Below are 27,558 nucleotides of genomic sequence, written 5' to 3'. Positions count from 1 at the left end.
GCTTGTGTTTAGCTAATCAATTTGAAAAATATTTTTGAGCAGCAATTAATATTTGACCCAGTTTTTAAAGTGTTCCTAAGTATATATTTCTCAAAAGTGTTTTTCAAAAAAGTACTTTTGGGTAGAAATTACCTTTTTAAGCTTCTCAAAAACAGTTTGAGTTTCTATGTAGAAATACTTTTTCTCCTCCTAAAAGCTTGGTCAAACACCTTAACTTAAAAAAAATACTTTTTTTGAAAGGAAAAAAAAAACACTTTTGGCCTAGGAAAAGCTTGGCGAAACAGGCTTCTAATGTTTTGGCTCATGCATAACATGGAGGTGTCCTCCCATTTCTTTTTGAAGCTTAGCTGTGGACTCCAAGTATTTTACTTACTAGGATCAAGTATAACTGAGAACTACAAAACCGTAGGTGTTTTCACCACTTCTAATATTTTGTCTGTAATCTTTTGCATAAAGTTAGGGATGCCTAACTTAATTATGTAAATGGAGGGGTTAGGCACTATGTCCCCCTCCTTCATGTCTTCTCATATTGGTTGCTAATATACAAGTTGGGTCTGCCTGAATCCCCAGGATGGTGAAACTATTGTTTTTTTAAAAAGCCAACGTGTTTTTCCTTAGCTTTTGAAATGGTTACTCAGGGAAATATGATCATTTACCTAGTTTTGAAACGTTTTACTAACCCAGCATAGCAATTGAACTGCCTGCGCAGTCATCTTGAACTTAAGAAAGATATTTTTTGACTATTAAACTATGCATTTTCCATGTAATACCAATTCTCAGTTAATTAATGTATACCAAATTTTAATTTTTCCTTTTACCAAGAGCATTTTTGACTTTCTAGCCGCCTAGAATACGAAACCATACTTGGTAGCAGGTCTACTTTGGTTCGTCCATAAGAACCTGTAACTTGCTTTACCATTACTGTTGGACTATTAGAGGGACTAAGAACCAAATAGCATCAATCTCATCCAGAGTTGTTTTGGCTGCAGGTTTTTGCAGTAACAGCTTTGCTTGTGTTATTATTCTTGCATAACTTTGCTCAAATTTTCATCTTATTAAAAGCCTATGAAACTTAGTTTTCCCTAACCTCGCTCCCTCTATTCCAACAGAGTAATGGAAAAGTAAATAAAACTGGTGGAAGTTTGAGATTGTGGCCCCATAAGAGCAGCAGCTAAAATTTATGGCTTTTCATTGAGTTTGTCACAAACATGCAAATCATCTAACTATTGACAGATCATCAATAATACAGATTTTGATATCGCCAATCTTTTCTACTTCCCTTGCTAATGTCCTAGTGAAGTGGTTACTATTATCTCTCAAACTTTACATTTCAAAACAAGAGAAAAATTCTTACATTACTAAGAACCTACAAGAGCGCTTATTTACAGCATCAGTAAATTAAGCCACAGTTCAGTCACGAAGAGTCTTTATATCATCCACGAATACTTGAAGTTCCTCCAGTGTCGCACTCAGTAGGCCTACAAGATAATATTCAATATTTAGCGTGTAAATTCTATCAAGGGCATTGTCAGATAATTAAATTAAGTTTGCCAGAATGCTCACCTTCATCATTGTTCGATCTGAACACTTCCCCATTTGAAGTGCGAATTTTTTTTGCTCTGCGGTGCTCAGTGTCCTCCACCATTCTGGTTGCCAAATTCTCCACTTTGGATTGAAAATCTGATGCAGTTCGTACCAGTTCTGGCAGAAATGGCCAATTAAAAGAACCATATTCAATAACTTGAATTTAGTAGAATTATATCATTAAGAAGCACAAAGCCCGGTAACGGAAAGTTTCGGGGTGATCGTCCCGTATTAAGGATTCAAATATGGAGTGCAATCACCATTTCAATTCCATAAAGGAATTACATAATAAGCTGAAGTAGGAAAAGTTTAGAAGTAGAAGCTGGATTAAATCGACTCCACTCTCAAATTTAAGAGAAATTAGATGATCAGCACATTATGCAAAAACACACACATGCCTACTTTTCTCACAAGCTACAACCACATCTTCTGCAAATTCAATCTTCTATTTGGCCAAAGATAGACATACAGTTTCAGCCCTCCTTCTATCTTCTTCCCTTCTTCGCTGTTTTATTGTTGCTAGGACATTAGAAGCTATATCAAGGTGCAGAACCCCAAAAACTGACCATACCCATGAGTCTGTGCAGATAGTGAATTTTCCATAGTTGGCTGAACCTCCCTCGGAATGGAAGAGCAAGGAAACAATTAATAGCAAGGTGGAAAATTCCAAGCCACTCACGGTCTTGGCAAAGGAAGAAAGGTAACCTATATTAGTAGGAAAAGAGAAAACTAAAAAACAAACACCGCCTAGATTATAGTCAAGATCCAAGGCAGGTATAGTTCATATGAAAATCCAGATCATTTGCAGTAACACGTATCTTTATTTAGCCCAGCTGCAGAAGGTTCGGATCCGAAAAATAAAAGAGGGATTATCTAGTCATAAAACACCACATACGTGCTATTTTCAGCAATAAAGGCTTGTATCCACAGAAAGGTATCAGATTAAGTCGCTATTTTCCCAAAATGGTTTTTCATGACTCCTCAAGTCAAGAAGCATCTACGAAGTTGAAGCTTTGCAGAAACATATTTACCTTCAAACTTCTCGTTCACTGCCAGTTGCTGATACAACTCCAACGCTTCAGTAAGAGAGGCAGCAGAGTGGCCACTTAACATGGACTGCCCTTCGAGAGCTTGTAGTTCTCTGTTGAGCTCAGCAGACTCTTTTCCCACCTGGAGAGATCATAAATTGCAAAGGAAAAAAGTTATCAATTTATAAAGACATGAAACATCTACTAATTTGCTGAGGATCCCCTACCTCGGAAATCTTGTTCCTTAAGAAATCCAACTTTTCACCATTGCAGTGATGTCTTAACTCTTAATATTAATATCAAATGAAGTGTCACCAGATGGTCCATCCTAGATAAACATGCCAAAAGTAATTTTAATTCATAGATAAAAGTGTCTAGTAGCCATCAGCAGATAATGAATCATTTTTTAATAAATAACACAAACTATAAAATCCATGAATAGTAGTCACCGAGATTGAGATTTCATCACCACTCAGGCATTCTGCTCATCTAAAGAGCTCCATTTACTCCCAATCAGACGAATTACCAATAGAAGATTGATGCTTATATTCCTTCTACTTTCTAATTATTGTACATAGATATAACTGCAGGTTTGCGATAGTTGCCTCTTCAATTGTGCACTTTCAGTAGGATGTGGAATGGAAAGCATGCTCTTTGACCCATATCCATATGAGCAACTTGCACAAATCTTCTCCGGATGTGGAATGGAAAGCATGCTCTTTGACCCATATCCATATGAACAACTTGCACCAATCTTCTCCACTCCTACATTTATCCTTTTACTATTTCCTACTTAAAAATTTGGCAACGAAGTGGACCAAGCTGAATGACAGCGTTTTCTATCTGTATGCTATCACGGAAAGACTCTCGCCAACTGGGCCAGACACTCCTATTTCTTAGGGAGACAGATGGTTTAAGAGCCAATGGACAATCATCTCACTATAAACAAATTATTTTTGTTCTCAAACTCCATATCTGTAACTTGACATGTGCTATTGAACAAAATTAGGCAGAATGATTAAACAGATCACATCCAAAATAAAGATTTTAGTGCTCAAATATGCATGTCTTAAACAAGGGATGGTATATAAGCATGGGCAGATCTAGGGGGCGTAAGGGGGGTTCATTAGACGAAAAATTACACAGTGTATATAAGGTAAAAGTTTATTTTATGTGTATATATTAGATGTTGAATCCCCTTAGCTTCTTCACGTCTTTAATTTTTTTAGTTTTTGAATCCCCCTGATGAAGTTCTGCCTCCGCCAACATATATAAGTAAAACGGACGTGTTTAAAATTTACTAAGAGAGGGATTGGATTTCCAAAATGCAGAAAATGAAGCATACATTTAATATGACACAAGTTATATTTCTCAACCGAGGTAAAGAAAAAACACGGGGAACTAAAAATAATAGAGAACACACAGCTTTAGGCAAAGAGAACCCTTGCGGAACTTTAAAGCAATTGTGCAAACAGTACTTCTCCCATAAACTCAACCGCTTGTCCAGAGTCAATTGGACCATGTTCTTAATTTGAGCCACACCCTGCAAATGAAATTAGTTTGTCTGTCAGTGGTCTGAGCTGCTTAAACTTAACAATATTTAAAATAAAAACAAAAAACTATGAAAACCAACCTCTTTTAGATCTTCCGATCGATTTGTGCCTTCAGTTTTCAGAAGATTTGCTGCCTCTCTACAGAAGGTCATAAAGGAAAAATAAACGGCAATGGAATTCGACGACAATTAGTTAGACATGAAGGAGGGGAACTACTACTTACTGGTGGAAGAAATCAAAAGCATCATCAACTAACTCGTCGACAATATTGAGGGCCTCGTTGACGAAGAGCTTCGGATTTAGGTTCAGCGAATCGAACACTTTCTCGCTCTCGCTTCCTTCCATTTCCTCGCTTTCCAATTTGCTCAAGGGTTTGGGGCTTCTGCAATTTCAAAATTCTTATTTTAAGGGTTTTTCTCTCTTTTTATTTTATTTGTTTTTATTTTTATTTGTGGCAGTGCCCCTCTCCCATTTCCCGCCATGTAAGGTTGGGCCTTTCCCCCAAATAGGCGTAGGCCTGCATAAGAGGTAAAATTTTCAGAAATAGCCTGATTTATAATTGTCAATTGAAAATTAGCCATAGTTTTAAAAGTAATCTAAATTTAGCTATTTTTTATGTAAAAATAAATTTTAAATAAAAATACACTTACAAATCAGAAAATATTCCAGCATAATATGTTGGAGTTCGATTATTTTTCATATGAAATTCCAGCATAATGTACTGAAATTTCATAATATGCTAGAAGTTTATATGCACGAACTCTATAATCCAACATATTATGTTGGAACTTTTCGTGTTTTAGCCAGGATATTTTTGTCTCGATTTTTCTTGGCATAGAATAGTGGCTAGTTTTTAATTATCAGTCCGAAAATTGGCTAACTCATACTATTTGTACCACTCCCTCCGTTTCAATTTAGATGAGTTAGTTTGACTCGACAAGGAGTTTAAAAAAAAGGACTTTTGAAACTTATGGTTTTAAAGGTTTAAGGGGTAAAAGTTTTATGAGACCATGATATTTGTGTGGTGATAAAAGCTTATCATTAAGAATAAAATGGATAAAATGAAGAGTTTAAAGTTAAATTATTTTCAACTATAAAATTGTGTAATTCTTTTTTAAACGAACTAATAAGAAAAATATGTCGTCTAAAAATTGAAACAGAGGGGAGTACATAAGATGGTGAAAGTAAGAAGGCCCGCGTCAGAAAATGTTGAGAAAAGCCCATATATGGTTAGGCTCCATAAAATGGAAAAAATCAGAAATAGCTTAATTTATAAGTGCAAGTTGAAAATTAGCATTAGTTTCAAAAGTAATTAAAATTTAGTCATTTTTCATGTGAAAATAAAATATTAACAAAAAAATATCTTTAAAAATATGGGGAAAAATCTGGTATAATATGTTGGAATTCAAATTTTTTTCATACGATATTCCGGCATAATATTTTGGAATTCATAACGTGCAATTTATATACAGGAGCTTCATAATCTATCATATTATGCTTAAACTTTTTGTGTTTCGGTTAGGGTACTTTTGTCCAAATTTTATCTCCTTTTTAAATAGTGGCTAATTTTCAATAACTTTACAAACACTGTTTTTTTTAATAACCACCCATGAAAATATCTATGCCATGCTATTTTGACCCGTAAAATTAATATTTTGTTGAAATTAAAGAGAACAGTATTTAAAGTTGGAGTTGATAAACTCGAGAACTACCATTAGATTTTCTCATTAAAGCGAAGAATTTGAAAATCATAAATGTGGAGGATAATAGCATGTTCGGCCAAGCTGGAAAAATTAATTTATTTTGAGAAATATTTTTTTCGAAAGTGCTTTTTTTAAAAGTATTTTTTGTGAGAAGTAGTTTGTGTTTGGTTAATTAATTTGAAAAGTACTTCTAAGCAGCATTTAGTGTTTGTCCAAACTTTTAAAAAGTGCTTATAAGTGTATTTTTTCTCAAAAGTACTTTTGGGAGAAGCTAATTTTTTCTACTTATCCAAAACTGTTTCTTCTTCCACTCAAAAGTATTTTTTTTCCTCCTAAAACCTTGGCCAAACACTTTAACATTAGAAAAAAAAAGCCTCAACTTGAAGAAACTTGGTCAAACATGTTATTATAAGGACCCGTTTGGCCATAAATTTTGCCAAAATAAATTTAGATTTTATTTGTCAAACACATGTTTGGCCATAGATTTTGCCTATATTTTGGCAAAATCCCAAAACCAGCTCTGGTTTTGGGCCAAAATATCACTATTAAATTTTTTTAAAATTGCCCCAAATTTTTATATTTTATAAAAGAGTCCACAATTTATTATTTTGTAACAATGTTGTTTCGTCTTTTCGGTCACCTATTGATAGTGTATCATGTAGTTCATTATAAAAATGATAATTTTGTATCAAATTTATTTATGTTCAGGACTATAGTTTGCGATAATATAATGAATGTTATTGATAATGGTATTGTTGTGTATTTGTGATATTTTTTAGAACTTGTAGGTATAAGTCATGTTTCATGTTTTTTCAAAATAAAATTGGGAAATATATTTTGAAAACTGATGTCCAAACACATTTTCATCTTCAAACCAAACTTCACCAAAATTAAAATTTTCAGAACAAATTTGAGAATATATGGCCAAACGCTACCTAAGTTGCTCGGAGCAAAGAAAATGTACATTTCCAAATGGTGAACTGCTACATTGAATTATGTAATATTAGAATTAATCGTATAAATCAAAAACAAATGAAAAATACATATTGGGGCAATTTTCAATAGAATGATACTTTTTTTATTAAACTAAACTATATAAAAAAAACAAATGAGATATTACTGGTATGAAATTAAAAAATAAATACACAATAATTAGTTCATAATTTTGAAGAATGAACGAGTTTCCAGTCAAATTAAAAAAAAAAATAATGGTATTATCGGCAATTAAAAAAACAATAATATCGGCCTTAATTTCTTGTTGGGTCCTCAATTGTTCCAGAACATGTCAAAATACATCTAATAAGTTGCTGATATTTTCCTCCGACCAGATAATCTCCGATACTGGTAATGTGTGTGCAACAAATTCGAGGGCTCTTCAACATGACGAAGAAGAGTCCTTGTTCCGTTCAGGCTTTATTCGACCTTTGTAAGCAGACTTTCACGCCTTCTGCAACTTCCCCACCTTCTTCTCAAGCCATTCACAAATTTTATTCCCTTTTGGGTACGTATCTCTTTTACCCTTTTGCCTTTGTTCATTTTCATCTCCATGTTTCCATTTTCATTTAGTGTAAATTGCAATAATTACGAGCTCTGGGGTTGTTTTTACTAAGGAAATAATTGAGGAACTAAAGTTATTTATGTACGTAATATAGATGTTAGATGTGGATTATAATGAAGAAAGTCGGTTAACTAGGTGAATTTGATGCAAAACATATCTGCCTATCCTATAAAAGAATAATCAGCTTATCAATGAGTAGGAAAAAAAAAAATTAACGAAGGATTCACAAAATGTATGTATGACCGGCAATAATTAACGTGCTAGACGAATTAATTTAAAGTTTAAATCCTATTCCAATAAGGTAATGAACATTTTGTTGCTGTTTGTATCATTACAAATGTGGATAGTTTACAAAAAAGTAAAGGGGATTGTTAAAGTATTGAGAATGGAAATTCAGGGAAGGTGTGGTATATGGTATCAAGGGCTGCATTTTAAAAGAAACTTTTACAATTTTTTTTTTCCAGATACAATTGGTCCTAAAGAGGTTGGACTGAAAGATGAGAGCTTAGAGGATGAAAGAGGTCATGGCCTTTTTGGACTCAGTGTCTTCAACAGGGTCGATCGATGGGCTCAACCGATAACATATGTGGATATACACGAGGATCAAAACTTTACTGTAAGATATTGTGCTTATTTAGCTTCTATTTGCATGTGTATTTGTCAAATGCATTTATGTGGTCTCTCTTTGGATTGTTGTTGATCGCTCAAATAGATTCATGCGCGTGCCATCAGAGCCATTGGAGATGTACTATAGGAGTGCAAAGCTACATATCCTCACTATTTGCATGCTAACAGTGAGAGATTTTTGCAATCTCTTTTCCACCATCCAACCTTTTAGAAATAAAACCATACAAATTTAGCTTGAACATTGTAAAGTACAATTTTGCTATAAAGCCTGAATCGCAATAGGTCTACATTTATGGATGACAAAATAGTTCTTCAAGTTATAGTGTAGCAAATTTACTGGTCATATGTTTTTTGACTCGATGCCGTCACTGCTTTATTTCTATCAGTATCAAACATGTGGTTTCCATTAAATGAAGTATTTCAAGCTTCTGTTATATCTAGGTCAAACTCAATTGAAAATGATGTAATGCAGATGTGTATGTTTTGTTTCCCTACTTCTGCAGTCATTCCATTACATGATCATCCTGGAATGACTGTATTGAGTAAAGTTCTCTATGGATCCTTGCACGTGAAAGCTTATGACTGGGTTGAGCCAGCTTGCATCAGGAAGAGTGAACAAATTGGTCATCCTACAGGTTGGATTTAAACAAATTTCAAGTGTTTAAGTGTATCTAAAGTTATTTCTTGTTAATTTCAGATGCCAAAGTACTAAGTGGGCGTTTGGACATAAGAATTGTAAAATTCCAAAATAAGGGGGGGAAAAATTTCAAGTGAAAATGGTATTTGAAATTTAGAGTTGTGTTTGGACATGAATATAATTTTGGGTTGTTTTTGAAGTTTTGTGAGTGATTTGAGTGAAAATTTTGAAAAATAGCTTTTTGGAGTTTTTCAAATTTTCGAAAATTTCCAAAATGCATTTTTAAGTGAAAATTGAAAATTTTATGAACAAACGCTGATTTCGGAAAAAAAGTGATTTTTTTTGGAAAAAAGGAAAAAATTTCTTATGTCCAAACGGGCTCTAAAGTGTTCACATTCTTTTCATTAGAATGCCCACTAAGCAAATTTCAGAGAATCTGAACATTGATGGTGTGAATGATAAAGCGAGCAGAACTCAGAAGTCACTTCATTGGTTTGGTATCATGGCCCTTAGCTATAGATAATAAAAACCTTTCTAAGCAAAGCAGGCAAAACCATTAATATAAAAGGCTAATATGGTGCCTTAAATAGGTTGGAGAGCTTTTAGATCTAGTAGAGTTTTCTATATGGTCCTGGAATTGTATGATCAAAATTTTGAAAAGGGCAGATATCCTAATAGTGCTGGATTTGCATTCAAAGAAATTCAGGATACGATTGAGTGTCTCTTTGAGAGATCACGTTGGGTGTAAAGAGTCGGAAAGCATAAAAAGGAGAAAAGAAGCGCTCTGTTGGATGCATCGGATCCCGTACAACAAGCGAGCTTTTTACCCTTAAATTCAACATGTGGGCGCAAAATTACAAATTTGTCTGGCACTCAATTTTTGATAGTTTTGTTAACTCAACCATGTCTGTTATGGTCCTTCGATGGGTGTTATGATGCTCGCTTGGAAAATTGTTAGGTGCCATGGAGTTACTTAGATATCCTCCTTCTTTCAGGCGGCATCATGATAAGAGATCACCCTTTTACTTCTCAATGACTAAAACATTCTTGCCTGCTCCCATCCATTGTTATCTGATGCACGACATAACCATTCTTAGTAGTCACAACCACTTGGACATCCTTAGATTTTGAAAAGCAAATGCAGAATCTGTTCTTCCCCACACTTTTCCCCCACTACTTGTGTCGTGCAGACTGTCAGAATACACATCTTTCTCGGTGGAACTCTCATCACCAGCACCACCATTGCAGTGATGTCTTAACTCTTAATATTAATATCAAATGAAGTGTCACCAGATGGTCCATCCTAGATAAACATGCCAAAAGTAATTTTAATTCATAGATAAAAGTGTCTAGTAGCCATCAGCAGATAATGAATCATTTTTTAATAAATAACACAAACTATAAAATCCATGAATAGTAGTCACCGAGATTGAGATTTCATCACCACTCAGGCATTCTGCTCATCTAAAGAGCTCCATTTACTCCCAATCAGACGAATTACCAATAGAAGATTGATGCTTATATTCCTTCCACTTTCTAATAATTGGCAGCTTGTTGATTTTGGGTAAGCAAAAATCAATCATTCTTCTATAATAACAGAATTATACATTATTGTATTTTGCACAATCTGGGGAATTTTGGGACTTCAGCACTATGGAGTTCATGTAATTTCGGATTTACTTGGTTTAGGGAAAATATATCAGCATTTGCTGTTTTCCCTTCTTCATTATCAATTTTATATTTGGTCATGTTCAACCAATATACAAATGATGGTAATGAAACTTCTGATTCCAAATTTCTTGTTTTGACAACACTTGGTTATCAAGTCCGCTCATTATGAGCTCAATTATTTTTTAATGATCTATCTTCTAGTGCTCGATCCATTTCATTTTGGGATCAGTCAAGCTTGAACCCAACTGGGTCAAGCCCTTTTGAGGTGCTACTTTGTTCAGTTTGTGCGCTATAGCAGTTTACTACTTTGTCCTATTTGTTAGTGCTTTCCTCAGTATTTGTTGTATATTCTATAACTGATTAAGAGGTGTGCCCTCAAATGTTTGCACGTACATTATTGACTATCTCACTGTAGAGATGCTTTTCACATTTGCTTAGTCAACTAATATCCTCATCAAAATCTATATCTACCAGCGCTGTATTAGACTCTCGGATCATAGCTTGCTAGATGCATTTGCTTATTTTTTTATATATTGCTAATTCAAAGTGAAATGGTATCTATGGCATTTTCTTCTGGTGTAATATCTTTAATACTAGAAAAGTGTGCTGATTTTGATAGTTATAACTATCTTATTTTCCCAACTTTACTGCTTGTGGATCCTTATTAATTACTGCACATATGAAAAAGTATTAAGAAAAGGAAACATGATGCATTTATTTGGTAGTGAGACTAGCCAGGTTGGCGGTTGATAAGGTCATAACGGCACCACATGGTACATCTGTTTTGTATCCCAAGAGTGGAGGGAATCTGCATTGTTTTACTGCTATTACACCTTGTGCGGTTCTGGATATTCTTGCTCCTCCTTATCTTGAAGCAGCTGGCAGAAGATGTACCTACTACCATGATTATCCTTATTCCAGCTTTGGTTAGTGTCTATCCTCTTTCTGTTTAAAGCCTTGTCTTTCGCAAGGGTTTCTTAGCTATTTCAGATTGGAGTCAGATGCACTCAGTTTGTTCTAGTGTTGTATTGACATTAACATGTCATGCATTTGCAGCAAATGGGGATGAAATTGTTGGTAATGGAAAAGAACAAGACTATGCGTGGCTTGCTGTGGTTGATACACCAGAGGATCTGTACATGCGCCCTGGAAGGTACATGGGTCCAGCCATCCACAGGTAGCAGTATACATCTTCCTGCAATCGATTCGTTATGGAGTGTGGATGTTCATGGTTCTTTAACTGTGACCCAACTAAGATTGACCTATAAATCAGTAATTGATGCATACAGCTGTGTATTGTTACTGATTCCTTTTTTTTTTTTTTGGGTCAAAGGCTTCTGTATCATGTTACTAGAATTTTGGAAGTGCTACAGTATAATGTCTTAGTTTAGCCTTCGGCATTGTATATCAGAGTTTGTATTAGTTCCATAAGATCATGATCAGCTCTCCCACATGTCCACAAAGTATATGCCACAATATAAATTTTTGAGCCCTTGTAATTTCTTTTTCCCTGTTCCTCTTACCCAAGAAGAAAATAATTTATCTACACAGAATTCAAGATCTTTCGATCACTCCAGTGTTCGCCAATACGCCTTTTGTCTTAGGAGCGTGGAAATTGATGCTGCTAAATTTTGAATCCAGATCTACTGTGGTGCATTGACTCGTTACGCTCAAGTTGGTTTTATCAGCGTTACTGCAAGCATTCGACATTCTACATTATAATTTAATAGCATCCTGTACAATGCACTCAAGTTTCCAAGCCTTGCTTCACATCCTGTACCGCTTTTTATGTTTGTATTTCTTAACCCACATTTCCAGCATTGTCATACTATACTGTAGCTTTGGGCAAAAGCATAGTCAGTTTTTACAGAGGCGACTCCAGCAAAACTGTAGCACTGTAGCCTTTGCTAATTTGATCGTAGTTCTGGTTGGTCACTTTGTGGTGTGTAGTTTTAATGTGATTATATGAGATTACTGTGTAACTTCTGGGGAATCGATTATATAAAAATGACTTGGTTGTATTTATCAAGACTGTTCGTCCAAAACCTGAAGAATTCATTAACACAATAATTTGTTGATTTGACTTGATATCAGGCCTCCCTCAACAACTAGACAAATACCGTCATGGCATCCAAAAGAAAAAGGAGGACCTTATTATTTTGATAAAGAGAGCACACCTGCTGGAGACAGGGAATTCCATTTTGGAAACAAAGTAAGCACGCATGAAGACTTGTTTATTTTTTGAAAACTGCATGAAATGTTGATCAGATGTAGCTTCTAATGCCTACCAGATCCTCCTCGAATACATATATCTAAACAACAACGCCGATTGAGTATACAAAAAGGAAAACTTTAATGGATTCTCCCTACTTTAGTTTTCATCTATTGTAGGTGTGGTGCGAAGAATGTTTCAGTAATTTAGCTTTTGATGCTTTCTCAAGGAGATCTGAAAGATTCACCAGCATAGCGAACATCTCCAAGTTCCTCTTCGATACGCAGAAGCTGCAATCAGTATAACGAGTTTAGCCAGTCTAACAAGCAGGAAATAATCTTTTCCACCCTTAAGTTATCAACGAACACAGAGCTAGTGCAAAGAAAACATAATGGGACATCAGACATCAATAAAATCCAGTTGAAATGCTTCGAGGTGTTTTTTTTTTGTTGAAGAAAAAATAATCGAGGGAAGAAGATTAAACGACTTCAGTATAACTTTACAATCTGCTATGGATATGAGTATCCACATCGAAAGCTTATTAACTTCCAAGCCGTGACAAGACTGAGTAGTAAAATTGCCAACAACAGGATGAATAAAAGTTGTTTTATTGTTTCTGATCATGAATAGAAAATAGGGGGAAAGTAATCCTCGCCCAACATACTCTACAAATGTTGGTTAGCAAACCTCTAGTAAAAGAGCAAATAATACTAATTTGTTTGAGAACGGGAGGGATAGAGAAGGAATACTAAATGAGATAATGAGATAACAGTAGCAACAACAAAAACAAGAAGAGCAATGGCAACAATTAGAAATAAGAAGACAAACGAAGAAAGAAGGGCAATTAAAGTGTTCCATCTTAACCTGGTTGTATTTTGCCAGCCGCTCACTCCGACAGGGTGCTCCCGTCTTGATCTGCATTACAGGATAATTTAAAAGAATATATTAATATGCTGCTGGTGGTTAAAAGAGTGGAGAAGATCAACCAATGTCAACAGCTGGAAGTCGAGAGTACCTGTCCACTGGCCAAACCAACAGACAGATCTGCGATAAAATTATCCTCTGTTTCACCGCTTCGGTGACTGACCATAACACCCCAGCCCGCAGCTTTGGAGTCTAGTGCTGCTTGAATGGATTCTGTCACTGTACCAATCTGGTTAACCTGCAACAATTTGAAAAATGATGAGCCAAGCCCCTCACTACCATGTATCATTCATTTATCAAACAGCTGAGGAAGTCCATCGAAGTGAATATCCATGCACTTCTACAAGCTGACTGAGGTTTTAAACCTGTCGGCCATGCAGCTGCTTAAGTTCCACTACAGATGGCTAAAAGTTCATTCAAGAGAGCTCTAACGGCTTTAACACCTAACCTTATAGGAGAGATTTATGTACATCAACGCAGTGTTTCTGTCTTGCAGGACTGGACCCATGATAACGTATAAATTGCATTTTCTATGTCTGAACTTTCTCCCTCTTGCCCATTAAAGTTATAGTATAATTGAAATAGAACTATACATGAAAACAAAATGATATACTGCATGTGAGCTCTGACGAGTCAAGTGCTTAAAGTAGCATTGAAAAGAGGGAACCCAGATTAATCAAACCGTACAATAAATGTGTCAACATCAAGTGTTTAGCTATAATTGAGACATAAGCTGTGAAGTACACCATCTTATGACATGCATCCATTCAAAAAGGTTCATAACATAATATTATGGTATTGTTAAGCCACGATCTTTCTAGGACAACCCTTATTAGTTAAATACTCTAAGCATTTTTTTGGCAGGAATAGACTAGGCTTTTCCGGAGAAACGTACCAAATTAAGCACCGCTGTTTTAAGGCTCTTCCTGTTAATTTATTAAATTGCCGAGGATCAACTCAAAGGTACTGTACCTTACAGGTAACATAACCTCATTTTGCTTCTTTAATTTACGTACATTGTAAGTTTTATACCTTTGTGCGACTAAGCATTTGAAAAGAGAAAGAAGCCTACTGATGGAACAAGGCAGCTTTGCTACAGAGATTTGTATGTTGCTTAAAGGCATAAGCCCTTACCTTCAACAACAATGCATTGCATGCCTTTTTCTGAATTGCTTCAGCAATTCTCTTTGGATTAGTCACCAGCAAATCATCACCAACAAGCTGAATATCAACTGAAGATTGTAGTGATGCCCATGAGCTCCAATCATCTTGGTCAAATGGATCTTCAATAGATACAATAGGAAATTCTTTGGCAAACTCCTTATAGAGTTCACAGAGGCTCTGAGCACTAAGCACATGAGCTCCATCATTTGGTTGATTCTTGAAATTGAGATCATATTTCGCATCTTTTGTCAAGAACTCAGATGCTGCTACGTCCATGCCAATTTTAATCTGCACCAATCTTTCAATGAGCAAGTCCATAACTTCCGAAAGTAAAATAATGTAATAAAACTGCAAGGCCAAAAAGAATGTCGACCTTGCCAGTGTAACCGGCCTTCTCAATTGCATCCATAAGCAATACTAGCCCTTCCCTGTTATCCTGGACATTTGGAGCGAATCCACCTTCATCACCAACATTGCATGCATCTTGCCCATACTTAGCTTTGATAATTCCCTTTAGAGTGTGGTAGACTGTTCTCCCATTCAAGCGTGGACAGTTAAATACCATGTATAAAGATATTATTTACAAGTTTGCAGAACACATAATATGCAAAGGTTACAGGTCATGGAGAAGAACAGCTATAGCCTATAGGTACTTCAGGACAAAGCAGCATTTTGATGCTCAGAATAAGAAGTTTAGCTACTGTTTTACTTCTTCTAATGCATATTTACTGAAACCAACACTAATTTGTTAAAGTGAGACAGAGATAGCGATCAAGAAAGAGGAAGCAATTTTCTATTTACTTCAATCCTGATCCCAGAGGACAACAGATTTCTCACCTTCACTACCCATACGAAGCGCCTCAGTAAATGTTGATGCTCCAACGGGTAGAATCATAAATTCCTGCATAGCCAAATTGTTACCAGCATGGCTCCCTCCATTTATCACATTGAACGCTGGAACTGGCATTACAAGTTCTTTGGTTCCAGATATTTCTTGAATGTGTTTATACAAGGGTACTGCTTTTGCTCCAGCACCAGCTCTACACAAACTGAGAGAGACTCCAAGAATGGCATTAGCACCAAGTTTTGATTTATTAGGAGTTCCATCAATCTCCAGCATAACAGCATCAACATCAGCCTGTTTCCTTCACAAGAAGAAATGAAAATTGTCATACATGGATGGTCCAAAGTTGAGAAAGGAAATTGCAGCATATCAATTAGTCACCTTTTCTCGGTTTCTACTTTCTATGACACTCTTTTCATTTTGGGATGTACCAAAATGTTGACACTTTCCCTAATAATATTATTTTATACAATTTTCACAACTTTTATGAACTTACATTCCCCTCAATTATTCAAATTTTAAAATAATGTTAAAATACTTTCTCTGTTAAACTAACTTTTCAACTACTCCCCCTGTTTCAAATTAGATGAGGTACTTTCCTTTTAGTCTGTTCCAAAATAAATGACACATTTCTAAATTTGAAAATAATTCAATTTTAAACTCTTCATTTTACCTATTTTACTCTCAGTGAGAAGCTTTTATAACCACAAAAATGTCATGGCCCCACAAAGTTTTTACCTCTTAAACTTTTAAGACCACAAGTTTCAAAAGTCTTTTTTTTTTCCTTAAACTCCGTGCCGAGTCAAACTAATCTAAATTGAAATGGAGAGAGTATTACTTTACTAATATTTTCTTTCACTACCACTGATATATTAAATAGAGCAAATTAGTATATTACTATATTAAACTCCACATGACCAATACCCTCATATATGATGAATGGAAAGAAAGAAAGAAAGATTAAGCAGACACCAAGGCAGCCACTCATTATTAGGCAATAATGCAGTACAATACAAGCAATAGCACCACTAGTATTCCCTACTAATCGATCTTTTTAGCTGTACGCACCAGTCAACTTCTTATTTTCTACTTCAACTTGAACCAAGCTGAGTTCAGCAAATTTTATTATTACTAGCCAAAATCATATATGCAGTTGCCTAAGCTTTCATCTTTTGACAACCAATAAAGACAAAGTAGTAAAATGTAAATTTACTTGGCTCCTTTTATTATCAACAAACCAAGTGGCTTACACAGAGTAATGGATGGACCATACACAGCCCTTTACTAACATAGAAGGACCTTTATTCTGATTGTTCAAGTGCTCTAAACAAATTTTTAGCGTGTGACAAGAGAAGCGTCTTTCTAAAGGATTTAAGTTATATACACTTTTACGTACCATTTAATCTGGGTAGCAAATCATTGCTATTGACCATAGTTAGCTACAATTACCTATCAAATGACCAAATTGTTTAAATATATTTTACACGGTCAGTGCACTCAAATAGTATACAAATTGAAACCTGATACTACGTGGACGATTGAAAATATTACTTTGAAAAAAAAAAGGAGGAAAATTTTAAGAAATAAGAAAATAAACACTACTAGCAATATTAGTTACCTGACATCAACACCAACAAGTTTGGGGCCCAAGAATTCATTAATATTTTTAACAGCATTGAGGACTCCTTTACCCCCATACACACTCTTGTCACCATCTCTGAGCTCTAGAGCCTCGTAGATCCCGGTGGAAGCTCCACTTGGCACCGCCGATCGATAAACAAGATCATCACCAGTGACCAGATCAACCTCGACCGTAGGATTGCCCCTGCTGTCTATAATCTGCCTCGCCTTGACAGATTTCACCTTGGAGGAAGCCTTGGATACAGTGGCCGATGGAGCAGCGGCGACGGAGCAGCGGACAGTGGACGGCCGAGATTGAATCTTTTGGGTCGCAGGTAATGAAAAAAGCGGCCCTTGTGATTTGGGTTTGGTGGAAAAAAAGGGCTTAGAGAGCTGAGCTGGAGCTAAGGCCATTTTGTATGTATATGTATGTAAAATGCAGAAAGAGGAGAGCTTTTAAGGTGAAGAGAGTAAAGGGTTTTTGTGGGTTATTTAAATGGAGAAAACGGGGTTTATAGGAAAGTCCGCCGAAGGGCGAAGAAAGCAGAGCGTTTGGTGTTGATGATGGCTTTGAGGGTGGTTGTTGGTGCTTTGGAGGAGACGTTATAGTTATAGTAACAGTAGAATAGAAATTTTATTTTACGACTAGAAAGGGTTGGTAGGTATAGGAGGAGTACAGTATAATGTTTGGTCTTATGGGTTCCACAGGATTTTCTTGCTAAAATTACCCTAAACATCGAACATTTATATTATATTTACTATATGTAGCTATACTTTTAATAAATTTATCATTCATAATTATATTTGAATCTTATAATAAATCCATAAAATAATAGATTAATTGCTTTGAACTGAAACAAGAGAGTAACAAGCTCGCGTAGCATAGTGGGGGTAGAGCGCATGTTTAGTTAGCGAAGTTCTTGAGTTCGACTCTCAACAAAAAAAACTATTTTTCTGTATTTACGCCCTTGTATTTCGTATTAGTTATAGTTGATACATATTGTATTCGTTGCTTGGTTACAGTTGATACATTCGTTGCATGAATGAATACAATTGTGCGAATGAATACTTTTGATGCACGCTGTATTTGTTGCGCGAACGAATATAGTTGACACAAATTGTATTCTGTCACGACTCAGAAATTTCACCTTCGGGACCGTGATGGCGCCTAACATTTCACTTGCTAGGCAAGTCAACGTTAGATTAGTTTATCCATTTTTTTAACAGTTCAGATTAAATAATACTCCTTCTGTTTCAGTTTATGTTAACCTATTTCCTTTTTAGTCTGTTCCAAAAAGAATGACCCATTTCTAAATTTGAAAATAATTTAGCTTAAACTTCCAATTCTACCCTTAATGAGAAACTTTTATAACCACACAAATACTCTAGACCCCTTTTTGACTTGTTTAGGACCACAAATTTTAAAAGTCTTTATTTTTTCTTAAACTTCATGCCTAATCAAACAGGTTCACATAAATTGAAACAGAGAGAGTAATAAAGAAGCCAAAATAATTTAAATAAATATAAAGTAAAGTGCGAAAAACCATAACAACTGAAATATCTAATACATCCCTGAATACGGTGTCACAAGTGCACGAGCTACTTGAATAATACAAATAAAGGTCTGAAGGAAAGTAATAGTGTCTGAATGAAAATACACAGCTAAAATAAGGTAGAAGGGGACTTCAGGGCTGTGAACGCCGAGCATTTGTACCTCAAGTCTCCGTCCAATAGTCAACCCGAGCAATCTACTAACCGCCGCTGGGACCGACTCCAACATCTGCACAAAAAGTGCAGAGTGTTGTATGAGTACAACTGATCCCATATACTATATAAGTGCCGAGTCTAACCTTGACGAAGTAGTGACGAGGCTAAGGCAGGTTACTTACAATAACATGTACGAAGTATAAAATAATGACAGGAAAAGAAAATACGGAAACGAAATAAGGCGGTTAACTCATGCAAATAACTCAATTCTAAAAAAAAATCAGTGCATACCAAAAATACCAATCCTTAGAGTCTCGTATGAAAGTACAGAAGTCAACACAATACAATAAGGTATGGAAAACACATAAACTATTGCGGCGCCTAACCCGCTCCCACCGTACAACTAAAGGTGTCAAGGGGCGGGGTCTCGAACTCTTAGAGCGGATTTCAGGAATTTGTTCACATCTGATTCGATGACATATGTTCGCTTTCTACCCTTGGCAAGTATGCTACTGACTCGATAGACAAAGCATCTTCCCTTCCCCCCAACAACTTCACTCCGGAGGAATCGCATATTCTTGAGCGAGAAGATCGATCGGTTTCGATACCGGGCCGGTTTTTGATTATTTTTTATCGGGTTTACCGGTTCCGGGCTTCCACGGTGTTAAATTTAACCGGAACGGTTCAGGACCTAATGGACCGGGCCATGCCGATTTTATTTAATTATTTTTTTGGTATTTTGTTTAACAATCGTAATTTATATTAAGATAAAGTAAAAATATAAAACACTAAAACCAAAGTACAAAAAGAATGTTTGAATAAATTTTAAAGGCTTTAAAAGCCTTATATTTGAAAAATTCATTACGAATTTAAGATAATACAATGAACATGAAAACAATATTACTTATAGTATAAGTCTAATACTGGAATGTTGATAACTTGATATGTAAGGATCAAATTTTAAAGGCTTTCATTTCAAATTTTTATTGCATAATAATACTTCAAATTAATCTAACAAACTAAAACATTAAGCTTAAATAAGTCTAATAATTTTATAATAACACAAATTCTCTCAAATTAACTTAAATACGAATTTCTGGAGGACGCTCAAGAGAACTCTTCATATGCTTCTTTAAACAGCCTGTGCCCTCCCACTTTCGACGAACATTTAAGACTTCACCACAGTTCTTGCACTTTACTTTGCGAACTTCTTCATATTCTTCTACCGCCTCAAAGTGTTCCCAAATATATGAGCGCACTCTAGAAGTATGGGGTACGATTTAACTTTAATTGAGAATTTGAGTTTGAGAATTGAGAGATGAGCGAAGAAATGAAGAAGAGGGGAGTCTATTTATAGTTTTTCAAAGGGCTAAATTAGTAAATAATAAAAGTATTATTTTTGGAAAAAAATGCCCAAAAAGGGCTATTCTTGCAAATTAGCCGTTAGGCAACGGTCAAAATGGCAGCTGACTGTTGCCAACGGTCAATTTTATAAAAAATAAAATAAAAATTGAACTAGTCATTGAACAAGTCCGGTTAATTGGTTCCCAAATGACTTGACCTTAACGGGTCGTACCAGTCCAATTAACCGGTACCAAAATTTTACCCGGCACAGGCCGGTTCCTGTACCAACCCAGCCCTGCCAGACCTCCTAACTACTAGTCCGATCCGGTCTAAAATCGGTGAGGGTCGGTCCGGAACCGGACCAGCCCGGCCCGTTTGACACCTTTACGTACAACACTATTCTCCATTATTCCACCATATAAATATCAATAATAATAAGTAAATATATATTGCGGCACGTAATCCGATCTCACCATATAATCAGAGTTAATATCATAATTTACCCTTATTTCACCATATCAATCCACACATATTTCACATGTTGCGTCACGCAACTCAATTCCGTTGTATCAATATAAATTTTCCCTTATTTCACCTTATCAATCCACCCTTATTTCATATGTTGCGGCACGCAACCCGATCCCACCATATCAATATAAATAAATCAATAAGTGCAATCAATTTAATGCTTCGAATCGCAAGAATCTCTATGATTAACGAATACGAAAGCTACAAATCAAGAGGGAATCTCGTACCAAATCATGAAGGGCTACAATTAATAATGAGCAACAAGACAAGCCAAATATATGACAGTTAAAGGGAACAAGCAAGACAATTAAGGCAAGTATCAATTAAGCATGGGAGCATGGAAGAAATTAATATTTATAATGCGAGAATAATAAGTGACAAGTAGCAAGTTAAAGCATAGGAAGCAATTAAGAGAAGTAACAATCAAGACATGTAATGCTATAATTAATGAAATACGAGTAGACATGGAAATAAGTAATTGACGGCGTATAAACACTCGTCACCTCGTATATACGCCGCTACTCATGAAATTCACATAGCACATAGCTTAAGGGTTCCTAATTCCATCAAATCAAGGTTACACCTAACACTTACCTCACTCCGCAATCAATTCAAAGTTCAACCACGACCTTGCATTTCGAACAAGCCACCAAACCAACCAAATCTAGCAATTTATTGACCAAACGATTCAAAATAAACTTTAGAAACTACTCACGAATGAAAGAGGTTCAATTTAGGTCATTATTAAAAAAGATAACAAAAGTCAACCCTGGGCTTACTTGGTCAAAACCCGAGATTCAGACCAAAATTCAATCACCCATTCACCCTCGAGCCCGTTTATGCAATTCAATTCGAAATCTGACCTCAATTCGAGGTCTAAATCCCAATTTTACAAAAAAATCTCTAATCCTACTCAAATCCCTAATTTCTACCTTGGATATCCTAGATTTGATTTTGAAATCTTATGAAATGTAACATGTAATTGAAAAAGAATAGATTAAAGCCACTTACAATGAATTTAGGAAGAAAGGCTCTTGGAAAAATTGCCTCTAAGGTGTTTAGGATTGAGAATTTGAAAGAATGAACTAAAATCTCGCTTTTCTCATCTTTTGTCCAGGCGCACATGTCACAATTGCGACAAGGGGTTTGCAATTGCGAATCCTGCAAATGCAAAAATTGATTCGCAAATGCGAAGAAGCCCATATCTCTGCTACCATCGCATTTGGATGATTTGTTCGTAAATGCGAACTCTGAAATTTCGCAAATGCGACCACTTGATCGCAATTGCGATGTTTGCTGACCCAGTCCCTATTCGCAAATGCAAAGATATTGTTCGCAAATGCGAACCTGACAGAAAATTGAATGTTCGCAAATGCGAGGTCATCAGCTATCTTCCTAAGTCCAAAACTACTCTGAATCCTACCTGAAACTCACCCAAGCCCACGAGGCTCCAAACCAAATATGCACACAAATCCAAAAATATCATACGAACTCGCTCGCGCGATTAAAATACCAAAACAACACCTAGAGCTACGAATCGGATACCAAAACGAATGAAATTTTTAATGAAACTTAAGAACTTTTAACTTTTCAACCGGACGTCCGAATCACGTTAAATCAACTCCGTTTTGCACTATATTTGATGACAAGTCATAAATGCAATAATGAACTTATACCAAGTTCCGGAACTAAAATCCGAACCCGGTAGCAACAAAGTCAAACTACGGTCAAACTTGAAATTTCTTTGAACCTTTAAACTTCTAGTTTTCAACAAATGACGATAATTCAAGTTATGGACTTTCGAATTCGATTCCGGGCATACGCTCAAGTTCCAAATCATAATACGGACCCACGGGGACCGTCAAAATACTGGTCCGGATTCGTTTGCTCAAAACGTTGATCGTAGTCAATTCAAATGCATTTTAAGGCATAATTTTACACTTTTATTAATTTTTCACATTAAAATATTTTAAAAAAAGATACGAATTGCGCACGCAAATTGAGAAATACTAGACTGAGCTATTCGAGGTTTCGAAATACAGAATTGAGGGTTAAAACTATAAATGGCCTATCGGGTCATCACATATTCATTGCACGTATGAATACAAGTGATACAAATTAGTAACTATTGAATAGTAGCTACAAATGGTAATTATGCAAATTATAGTTACTAGACTCTAAAATATAGCGGTTTATTAAAATTTCTCGATTTTCTATTGGAAATTTTTGGGCCCCTAATCAAACCTTTAGCGGAAAAAAAAATCAAAATTAGCCATATTTACAACTGATAATTGAAAAATAGCCACAAGTAATCGAAATTTAGCTACTTTTTATGTACAAATAAAATCTAGAAAAATTTCAGCATAATATGCTGGAGTTTGAATTTTTTACATATGATATTCCAACATAATGTGCTGGAATTTCATAATGTGCTGGAGTTCCAACATAATATGCTGGAAGTTTATACGTATGGGCTCCATAATCCAACATATTATGCTGGAACTTTCAGTGTACTGGAGTTTCAACATAATATGCTGGAAATTTATACGTAGGAGCTCCATAATCCAGCATATTATGCTGAAATTTTCCGCGTTTCAGTAAAATAGTAGTTATTTTTCAATGACTTTGCAAACATAAGCTATTTTTCAATTACCAATTCTAAAACTAGCTAGCCCGTTCTATTTGTTGTCAAATTGTAACTAACCTTTTGAATTGAATCTAGTTATTTTGTTATCAGTATTTCTTGACTATCCTCTGAGAATTAGGAAGGGTGATTGCACTCTTTGAGTTATAATTAATTCAGTCAATTAATTAAGATATTATTATTTATAATTGCACTCAAATATAATTCTCATGTGTGACAATTAAATTTAAATTAATTGGGGGCTTTTGAATTTTTGCCATTTTTTTAAATGACATGCATAAGAGCAACATTTTTTATTTTCTTCTTCACCATGGTGGAGAAAGTTCACCCTGTATGAGTAATACTTCCTCCTTTTTAGTTTATGTGAACCTTTTAGCTTTTGAGAGTCAATTTGAGTAATATCTGAAGCTAAGTTTGATTAGATTAACTTGATATTTTAAAGTTAAAATTTAGATATTCAAAAACTATACGCAAAGTGTTATAACAACTTATTTTGGATGATTGTTACATAATGTATTACACTGTATTGTATTGTACTGTATCGTTGTGATGAATATAACATTTAGATAGATTGTATAGTCAATTATCGTTTTATAATGTCACGCATCAGCAATATGATGAATAAATATACAATATTACAAAGAAAAAAATAGAGTATGAGTTAGATTTATTATGAAAATGTAGGATAAATGGAAAATAAGGATTATTAAATAATAAGTAATTACAGAAATATAGGGTAAGATTACGTACAATAAACTCTTGTGGTCTGACCCTTCCCCGAACCCCACGCATAGCGAAAACTTAGTGCACCAAACTAGCTTTTTTTAAATAATAAGGACAGGATGACAAAAATAATGAGGTAAAGACGCAACCACAGTAAATTGATTATTATATAAAATGACTCTTGTTATCATTACATAACGATGAATTTTAAATACGATATAATAAAGCTTAAGTAAAAAATAAAATAAATATTTTATTTAAGGTAACATTATGATATAGTACAAATATACAATGGGTAACAATCATTCAAACAAGCGGTAAGTTATAATTCTTCTTATGACAATACGATAAAAAGATATATTTTAAAATGTTGGTCAAAGTTTACATAAACTGAAACAGATATAAATATAACAACTTGCTCCCTTTGTTTATTATGTGACAATATAACTATTTGTGAGTTAAACATTTTTTTTAAATTTGATCACAACTTTAAAAAGGTATACTCTGATTACATTTAACTATGAAAAGTATAGTTTACAATGCATTTGTATGTAGCCTTTATTCAAATAAATTATGAAATTTGTGAAGTAAAAACGAAATTAAGTATGATAACCTCGTAATTTAGTCTTACTATAATTAAGCCTTTTTGGCTTTATATGACATGTACAGGCATGGCGGTTTTCAAACTATAAAATTGACGATTCTTATATGTCACATACGACCTTTTTTCTAGTAATACAAGATAACTTTTATTCTTCTTGGAGTCTAATAAGATTAATATCTTATTGGCCATTACTGCAATCTATTGGTTACTCGTTAGATAGGCATGGAAGCTGGTTAGAATTTAATTTTTCGTATAGTTCCGACTATCTTACCTAGAGAAAGAATTAGAAAAATCGGTGTTTACATAAACTCAATAAATAAATGACATATGTCTTTATATATATAATTAATTAATACATATTTTTATCTTAACTTATTATTTAATGATAATATATTAGTATGATTTAGTGTAAATATGGAATAATTTTTTACCTCTAATTAACCTACTAAATCCTCTTAGATTGTTGTAACCCATTGGATGAAGCACAATCCTTTTTTTTTCTTTTCTAATAATAGGCTCCCAATTAGTGATGTCCACGTCGTCTTTGATAATGGGACACCCCAATGAAATATTACGTGGCAGTTTCCATAAGGTGGAAACCCCACTAAATCCGACCCACACCCGACTCAGGAACCGTCCTGGAGATGGCATTTCCGTATATGTTACTAACATGAGGGGTAAAATTGCAAAAATTTAATGCATATTAACCGTTAACTGCGTTATTATGGAAACAATTTTGGAACATTTCCACCGGATATATACTTCCTCCGCCTCCTTCCCGACCATTTTATTCTCATTCTTCTCAACAAGGAAAACGAGTTTCACCCTCATAAGATTCTGGGGTTTTACTTTCCCAGATTCTAGGCATCTGATCTTTTATTATCTTTTTATATATATACATACAGACTATCCGTTACTTTTTCAATTTTTGTAATTTCATTCATCCAAAAAAACAAAGGAAGATGGTCCGAGTAAGCAACTTGATAATCACATTCCTTAATTGTGTGACCCTAGCGGTTTCACTTGTCGCCATAGGGTTTTCAATTTGGCTCCATTTTAACGGCAGTGCTACACTTTGCCAAAAAGTGTTTCAGAAGCCTTTGTTAATACTGGGAATTTCTCTACTGGTTGTTTCTGTGCTGGGATTGGTTGGGTCTTGTTACCGAGTCACGTTTTTCCTGTGGATATATTTGTTTTTGCTGTTTTTGCTCATCGTAGGGTTGCTTTGTTTCTCGGTGTTCGCTATTTTGGTCACAAATAAAAACGTGAGCAGGGCTTTGTCTGGGAGAGGTTATATGGAAGTCAAGTTTGGAGATTACTCACACTGGTTGCAGAAGTATGTGTTTAATGCTGAGAATTGGGAGGAGATTAAGAGTTGTTTGGTTGATACGAAATTCTGTCAACGTTTACCTACTGGCAAAGGCGCTGACTTCTACAAATATAGCCTCTCTGCTACTCAGGTTCTTATTTTTTGTCTTTTTTCCGGTTAATTTCATTTCTGAATGAATTCATCTTTAACTTTTCTTCTAAGTGATAAACGTAGCTAGATTTACGAGGAGTTGCTTTGTAGAGGGGGAGAGAAAAATATAAAAGAACGAGATACTACTAAAATCAAAAGGGTTTATATGTGAAGTGTGATCAAATTAATTTCATTTCATTTATCCTCCAACTTTTCAGTAAATTTTAATAGTCGTATATGACGTGTAAACTGTTATAGTCAATTGCTAATGAATCTCGATATGAATTACTCTATTGGAAAAACTTGGGAAAAAATATATATTTAAGAAGTAAAAAAGAAAATTATCTTCTGAAAAAGATAGTTTGTTAATTTGAAAACAACACAATTAAATCTCTCAAAACCAAATACGAAAAAAGGTGTTCTAGTCCAGACGCCCCCATCTCTTTTACAGAAGCAAAATTGTTAATCTCATTTCGATCATTAAATATGTTGCATAAGATGCATCAACTATTCCATCTGAAATTGTTGTGATCTTTCCATTTTTGATAACTATTTCACACTAAACCCCTACACTTTTAGTATTTCCAATTAAACGTTTAATGAAAAGAGACAATAATGCAAAATACACTCATTTATCGAGATAGGTTCTACACTCAGAGCAATCCTGGAAATATCCACTTTAGTTTTTTTTTTTATTCACTCTTAAATTTTGAAAAGAAATTGGCTTGAAATGTATTGTTTTGAGAAAAAGGGTGACAGCATTTAGGATTGATCCCCCTCGGTTTAGTTGTCACATTTGAGTTTTATGTTTATATAAGTCGTAGCCGTTCCAACTCTCAAATCATTTTTAGTTCAACATCAAGGAGCTCTGCTCATTGATGAGATCATAGTTAAGAGAGACATTACCTAATGAATATGCTATAATTGTTTTAAGAATTTAAGTTCGGACAGTATACTATTGAATATAGCTTAAATCTCTGTTTTTTTTTTGCGCATGTAGTCGAGTTGCTGTAAGCCACCCACTTACTGCGGCTTAGAGTTCCACAACGCTACCTACTGGACCTTGCCCATAGCAGGGCCGGCCGTACCAGATAATGACTGCAAAATATGGAGCAATGTACAAACAGAGCTCTGCTTCAACTGCCAATCATGTAAGATAGCATTCCTTGACAACATCAAGAAAGATTGGAAGAAAGTGTCCCTCATCAACTTTGGCCTCTTCCTTCTAGTCCTCATTGTTTATTGCGTTGGCTGCTGCGCTCTCAGGAACAATAAATCAAAGGGATACCATAGGCATAAACCATACCCATGAGCCATGAGCCATATTGGTTTGTTACATTTCCAGTTTCCTAAAGATTATTTGTTTGACTGAAAACTTGGTTTGAACGGTATAAGACATTGATGTTGTACTTATTGTTTATTAC

The 27,558-nt window shown here is 35.0% G+C and overlaps 4 protein-coding genes across 7 annotated transcripts; 2 read left to right on the top strand and 2 right to left on the bottom strand.

Moving 5' to 3' along the window:
* Nucleotides 1-1,167: 1,167 nt before the first annotated feature.
* On the bottom strand, nucleotides 1,168-4,551 carry LOC107781798 (protein MIS12 homolog). Its single transcript, NM_001325323.1, is given in 10 exon segments — nucleotides 1,168-1,478; nucleotides 1,564-1,701; nucleotides 2,616-2,754; nucleotides 2,840-2,876; nucleotides 2,879-2,885; nucleotides 2,888-2,897; nucleotides 2,899-2,940; nucleotides 4,036-4,155; nucleotides 4,246-4,303; nucleotides 4,389-4,551. Coding segments are annotated over 10 exon segments (741 nt in total). The 5' UTR covers nucleotides 4,511-4,551; the 3' UTR covers nucleotides 1,168-1,410.
* A 2,579-nt stretch (nucleotides 4,552-7,130) lies between these two features.
* LOC107781797 (plant cysteine oxidase 3) lies at nucleotides 7,131-12,705 on the top strand. Of its 4 annotated transcripts, none has more exons than XM_016602567.2 (6): nucleotides 7,131-7,369; nucleotides 7,891-8,042; nucleotides 8,526-8,688; nucleotides 11,087-11,287; nucleotides 11,418-11,538; nucleotides 12,456-12,705. In XM_016602567.2, exons 1-6 carry the CDS (start codon nucleotides 7,216-7,218, stop codon nucleotides 12,604-12,606), a joined length of 942 nt encoding a protein of 313 aa, XP_016458053.1. In that variant the 5' UTR covers nucleotides 7,131-7,215; the 3' UTR covers nucleotides 12,607-12,705. The 4 variants fall into 4 exon arrangements, with proteins under 4 accessions (XP_016458053.1, XP_016458054.1, XP_075107726.1 ...); XM_016602568.2 differs by having other exon boundaries at nucleotides 11,418-11,541; nucleotides 12,456-12,590; XM_075251625.1 differs by lacking the exon at nucleotides 12,456-12,705 and adding an exon at nucleotides 11,913-12,163.
* Nucleotides 12,578-17,777, bottom strand: LOC107781796 (enolase 1, chloroplastic). The gene is made up of 7 exons (XM_016602566.2): nucleotides 17,124-17,777; nucleotides 15,499-15,806; nucleotides 15,035-15,189; nucleotides 14,632-14,949; nucleotides 13,589-13,735; nucleotides 13,438-13,488; nucleotides 12,578-12,863 (listed from the first exon to the last, which is right to left on the bottom strand). The coding sequence occupies exons 1-7, from the start codon at nucleotides 17,537-17,539 to the stop codon at nucleotides 12,798-12,800; spliced, it is 1,461 nt and encodes a 486-aa protein (XP_016458052.1). The 5' UTR covers nucleotides 17,540-17,777; the 3' UTR covers nucleotides 12,578-12,797.
* A 7,708-nt stretch (nucleotides 17,778-25,485) lies between these two features.
* LOC107781800 (tetraspanin-8) lies at nucleotides 25,486-27,545 on the top strand. The gene is made up of 2 exons (XM_016602577.2): nucleotides 25,486-26,135; nucleotides 27,135-27,545. The coding sequence occupies exons 1-2, from the start codon at nucleotides 25,638-25,640 to the stop codon at nucleotides 27,444-27,446; spliced, it is 810 nt and encodes a 269-aa protein (XP_016458063.1). The 5' UTR covers nucleotides 25,486-25,637; the 3' UTR covers nucleotides 27,447-27,545.
* Nucleotides 27,546-27,558: the final 13 nt, after the last annotated feature.

Source organism: Nicotiana tabacum, chromosome 4, assembly GCF_000715075.1.
Source record: "Nicotiana tabacum cultivar K326 chromosome 4, ASM71507v2, whole genome shotgun sequence".
In the NCBI taxonomy this organism is placed as follows: domain Eukaryota; kingdom Viridiplantae; phylum Streptophyta; class Magnoliopsida; order Solanales; family Solanaceae; genus Nicotiana; species Nicotiana tabacum.
This window is presented reverse-complemented; position numbering and strand designations above follow the sequence as displayed.

Excerpts from the sequence above, each read along its gene's own strand:
- LOC107781796 (XM_016602566.2), bottom strand. The coding sequence starts at position 17,539 with ATGGCCTTAGCTCCAGCTCAGCTCTCTAAGCCCTTTTTTTCCACCAAA. Across the intron at positions 14,950-15,034 it reads AGGCCGGTTACACTGGCAAG|ATTAAAATTGGCATGGACGT; the intron begins GTCGACATTCTT and ends AGATTGGTGCAG. Across the intron at positions 13,489-13,588 it reads TTGGTTTGGCCAGTGGACAG|ATCAAGACGGGAGCACCCTG; the intron begins GTACTCTCGACT and ends CCTGTAATGCAG.
- LOC107781800 (XM_016602577.2), top strand. The coding sequence starts at position 25,638 with ATGGTCCGAGTAAGCAACTTGATAATCACATTCCTTAATTGTGTGACC. Across the intron at positions 26,136-27,134 it reads ATAGCCTCTCTGCTACTCAG|TCGAGTTGCTGTAAGCCACC; the intron begins GTTCTTATTTTT and ends TTGCGCATGTAG.
- LOC107781797 (XM_016602567.2), top strand. The coding sequence starts at position 7,216 with ATGTGTGTGCAACAAATTCGAGGGCTCTTCAACATGACGAAGAAGAGT. Across the intron at positions 8,043-8,525 it reads ACGAGGATCAAAACTTTACT|ATGTGTATGTTTTGTTTCCC; the intron begins GTAAGATATTGT and ends GATGTAATGCAG. Across the intron at positions 11,288-11,417 it reads TTATCCTTATTCCAGCTTTG|CAAATGGGGATGAAATTGTT; the intron begins GTTAGTGTCTAT and ends ATGCATTTGCAG.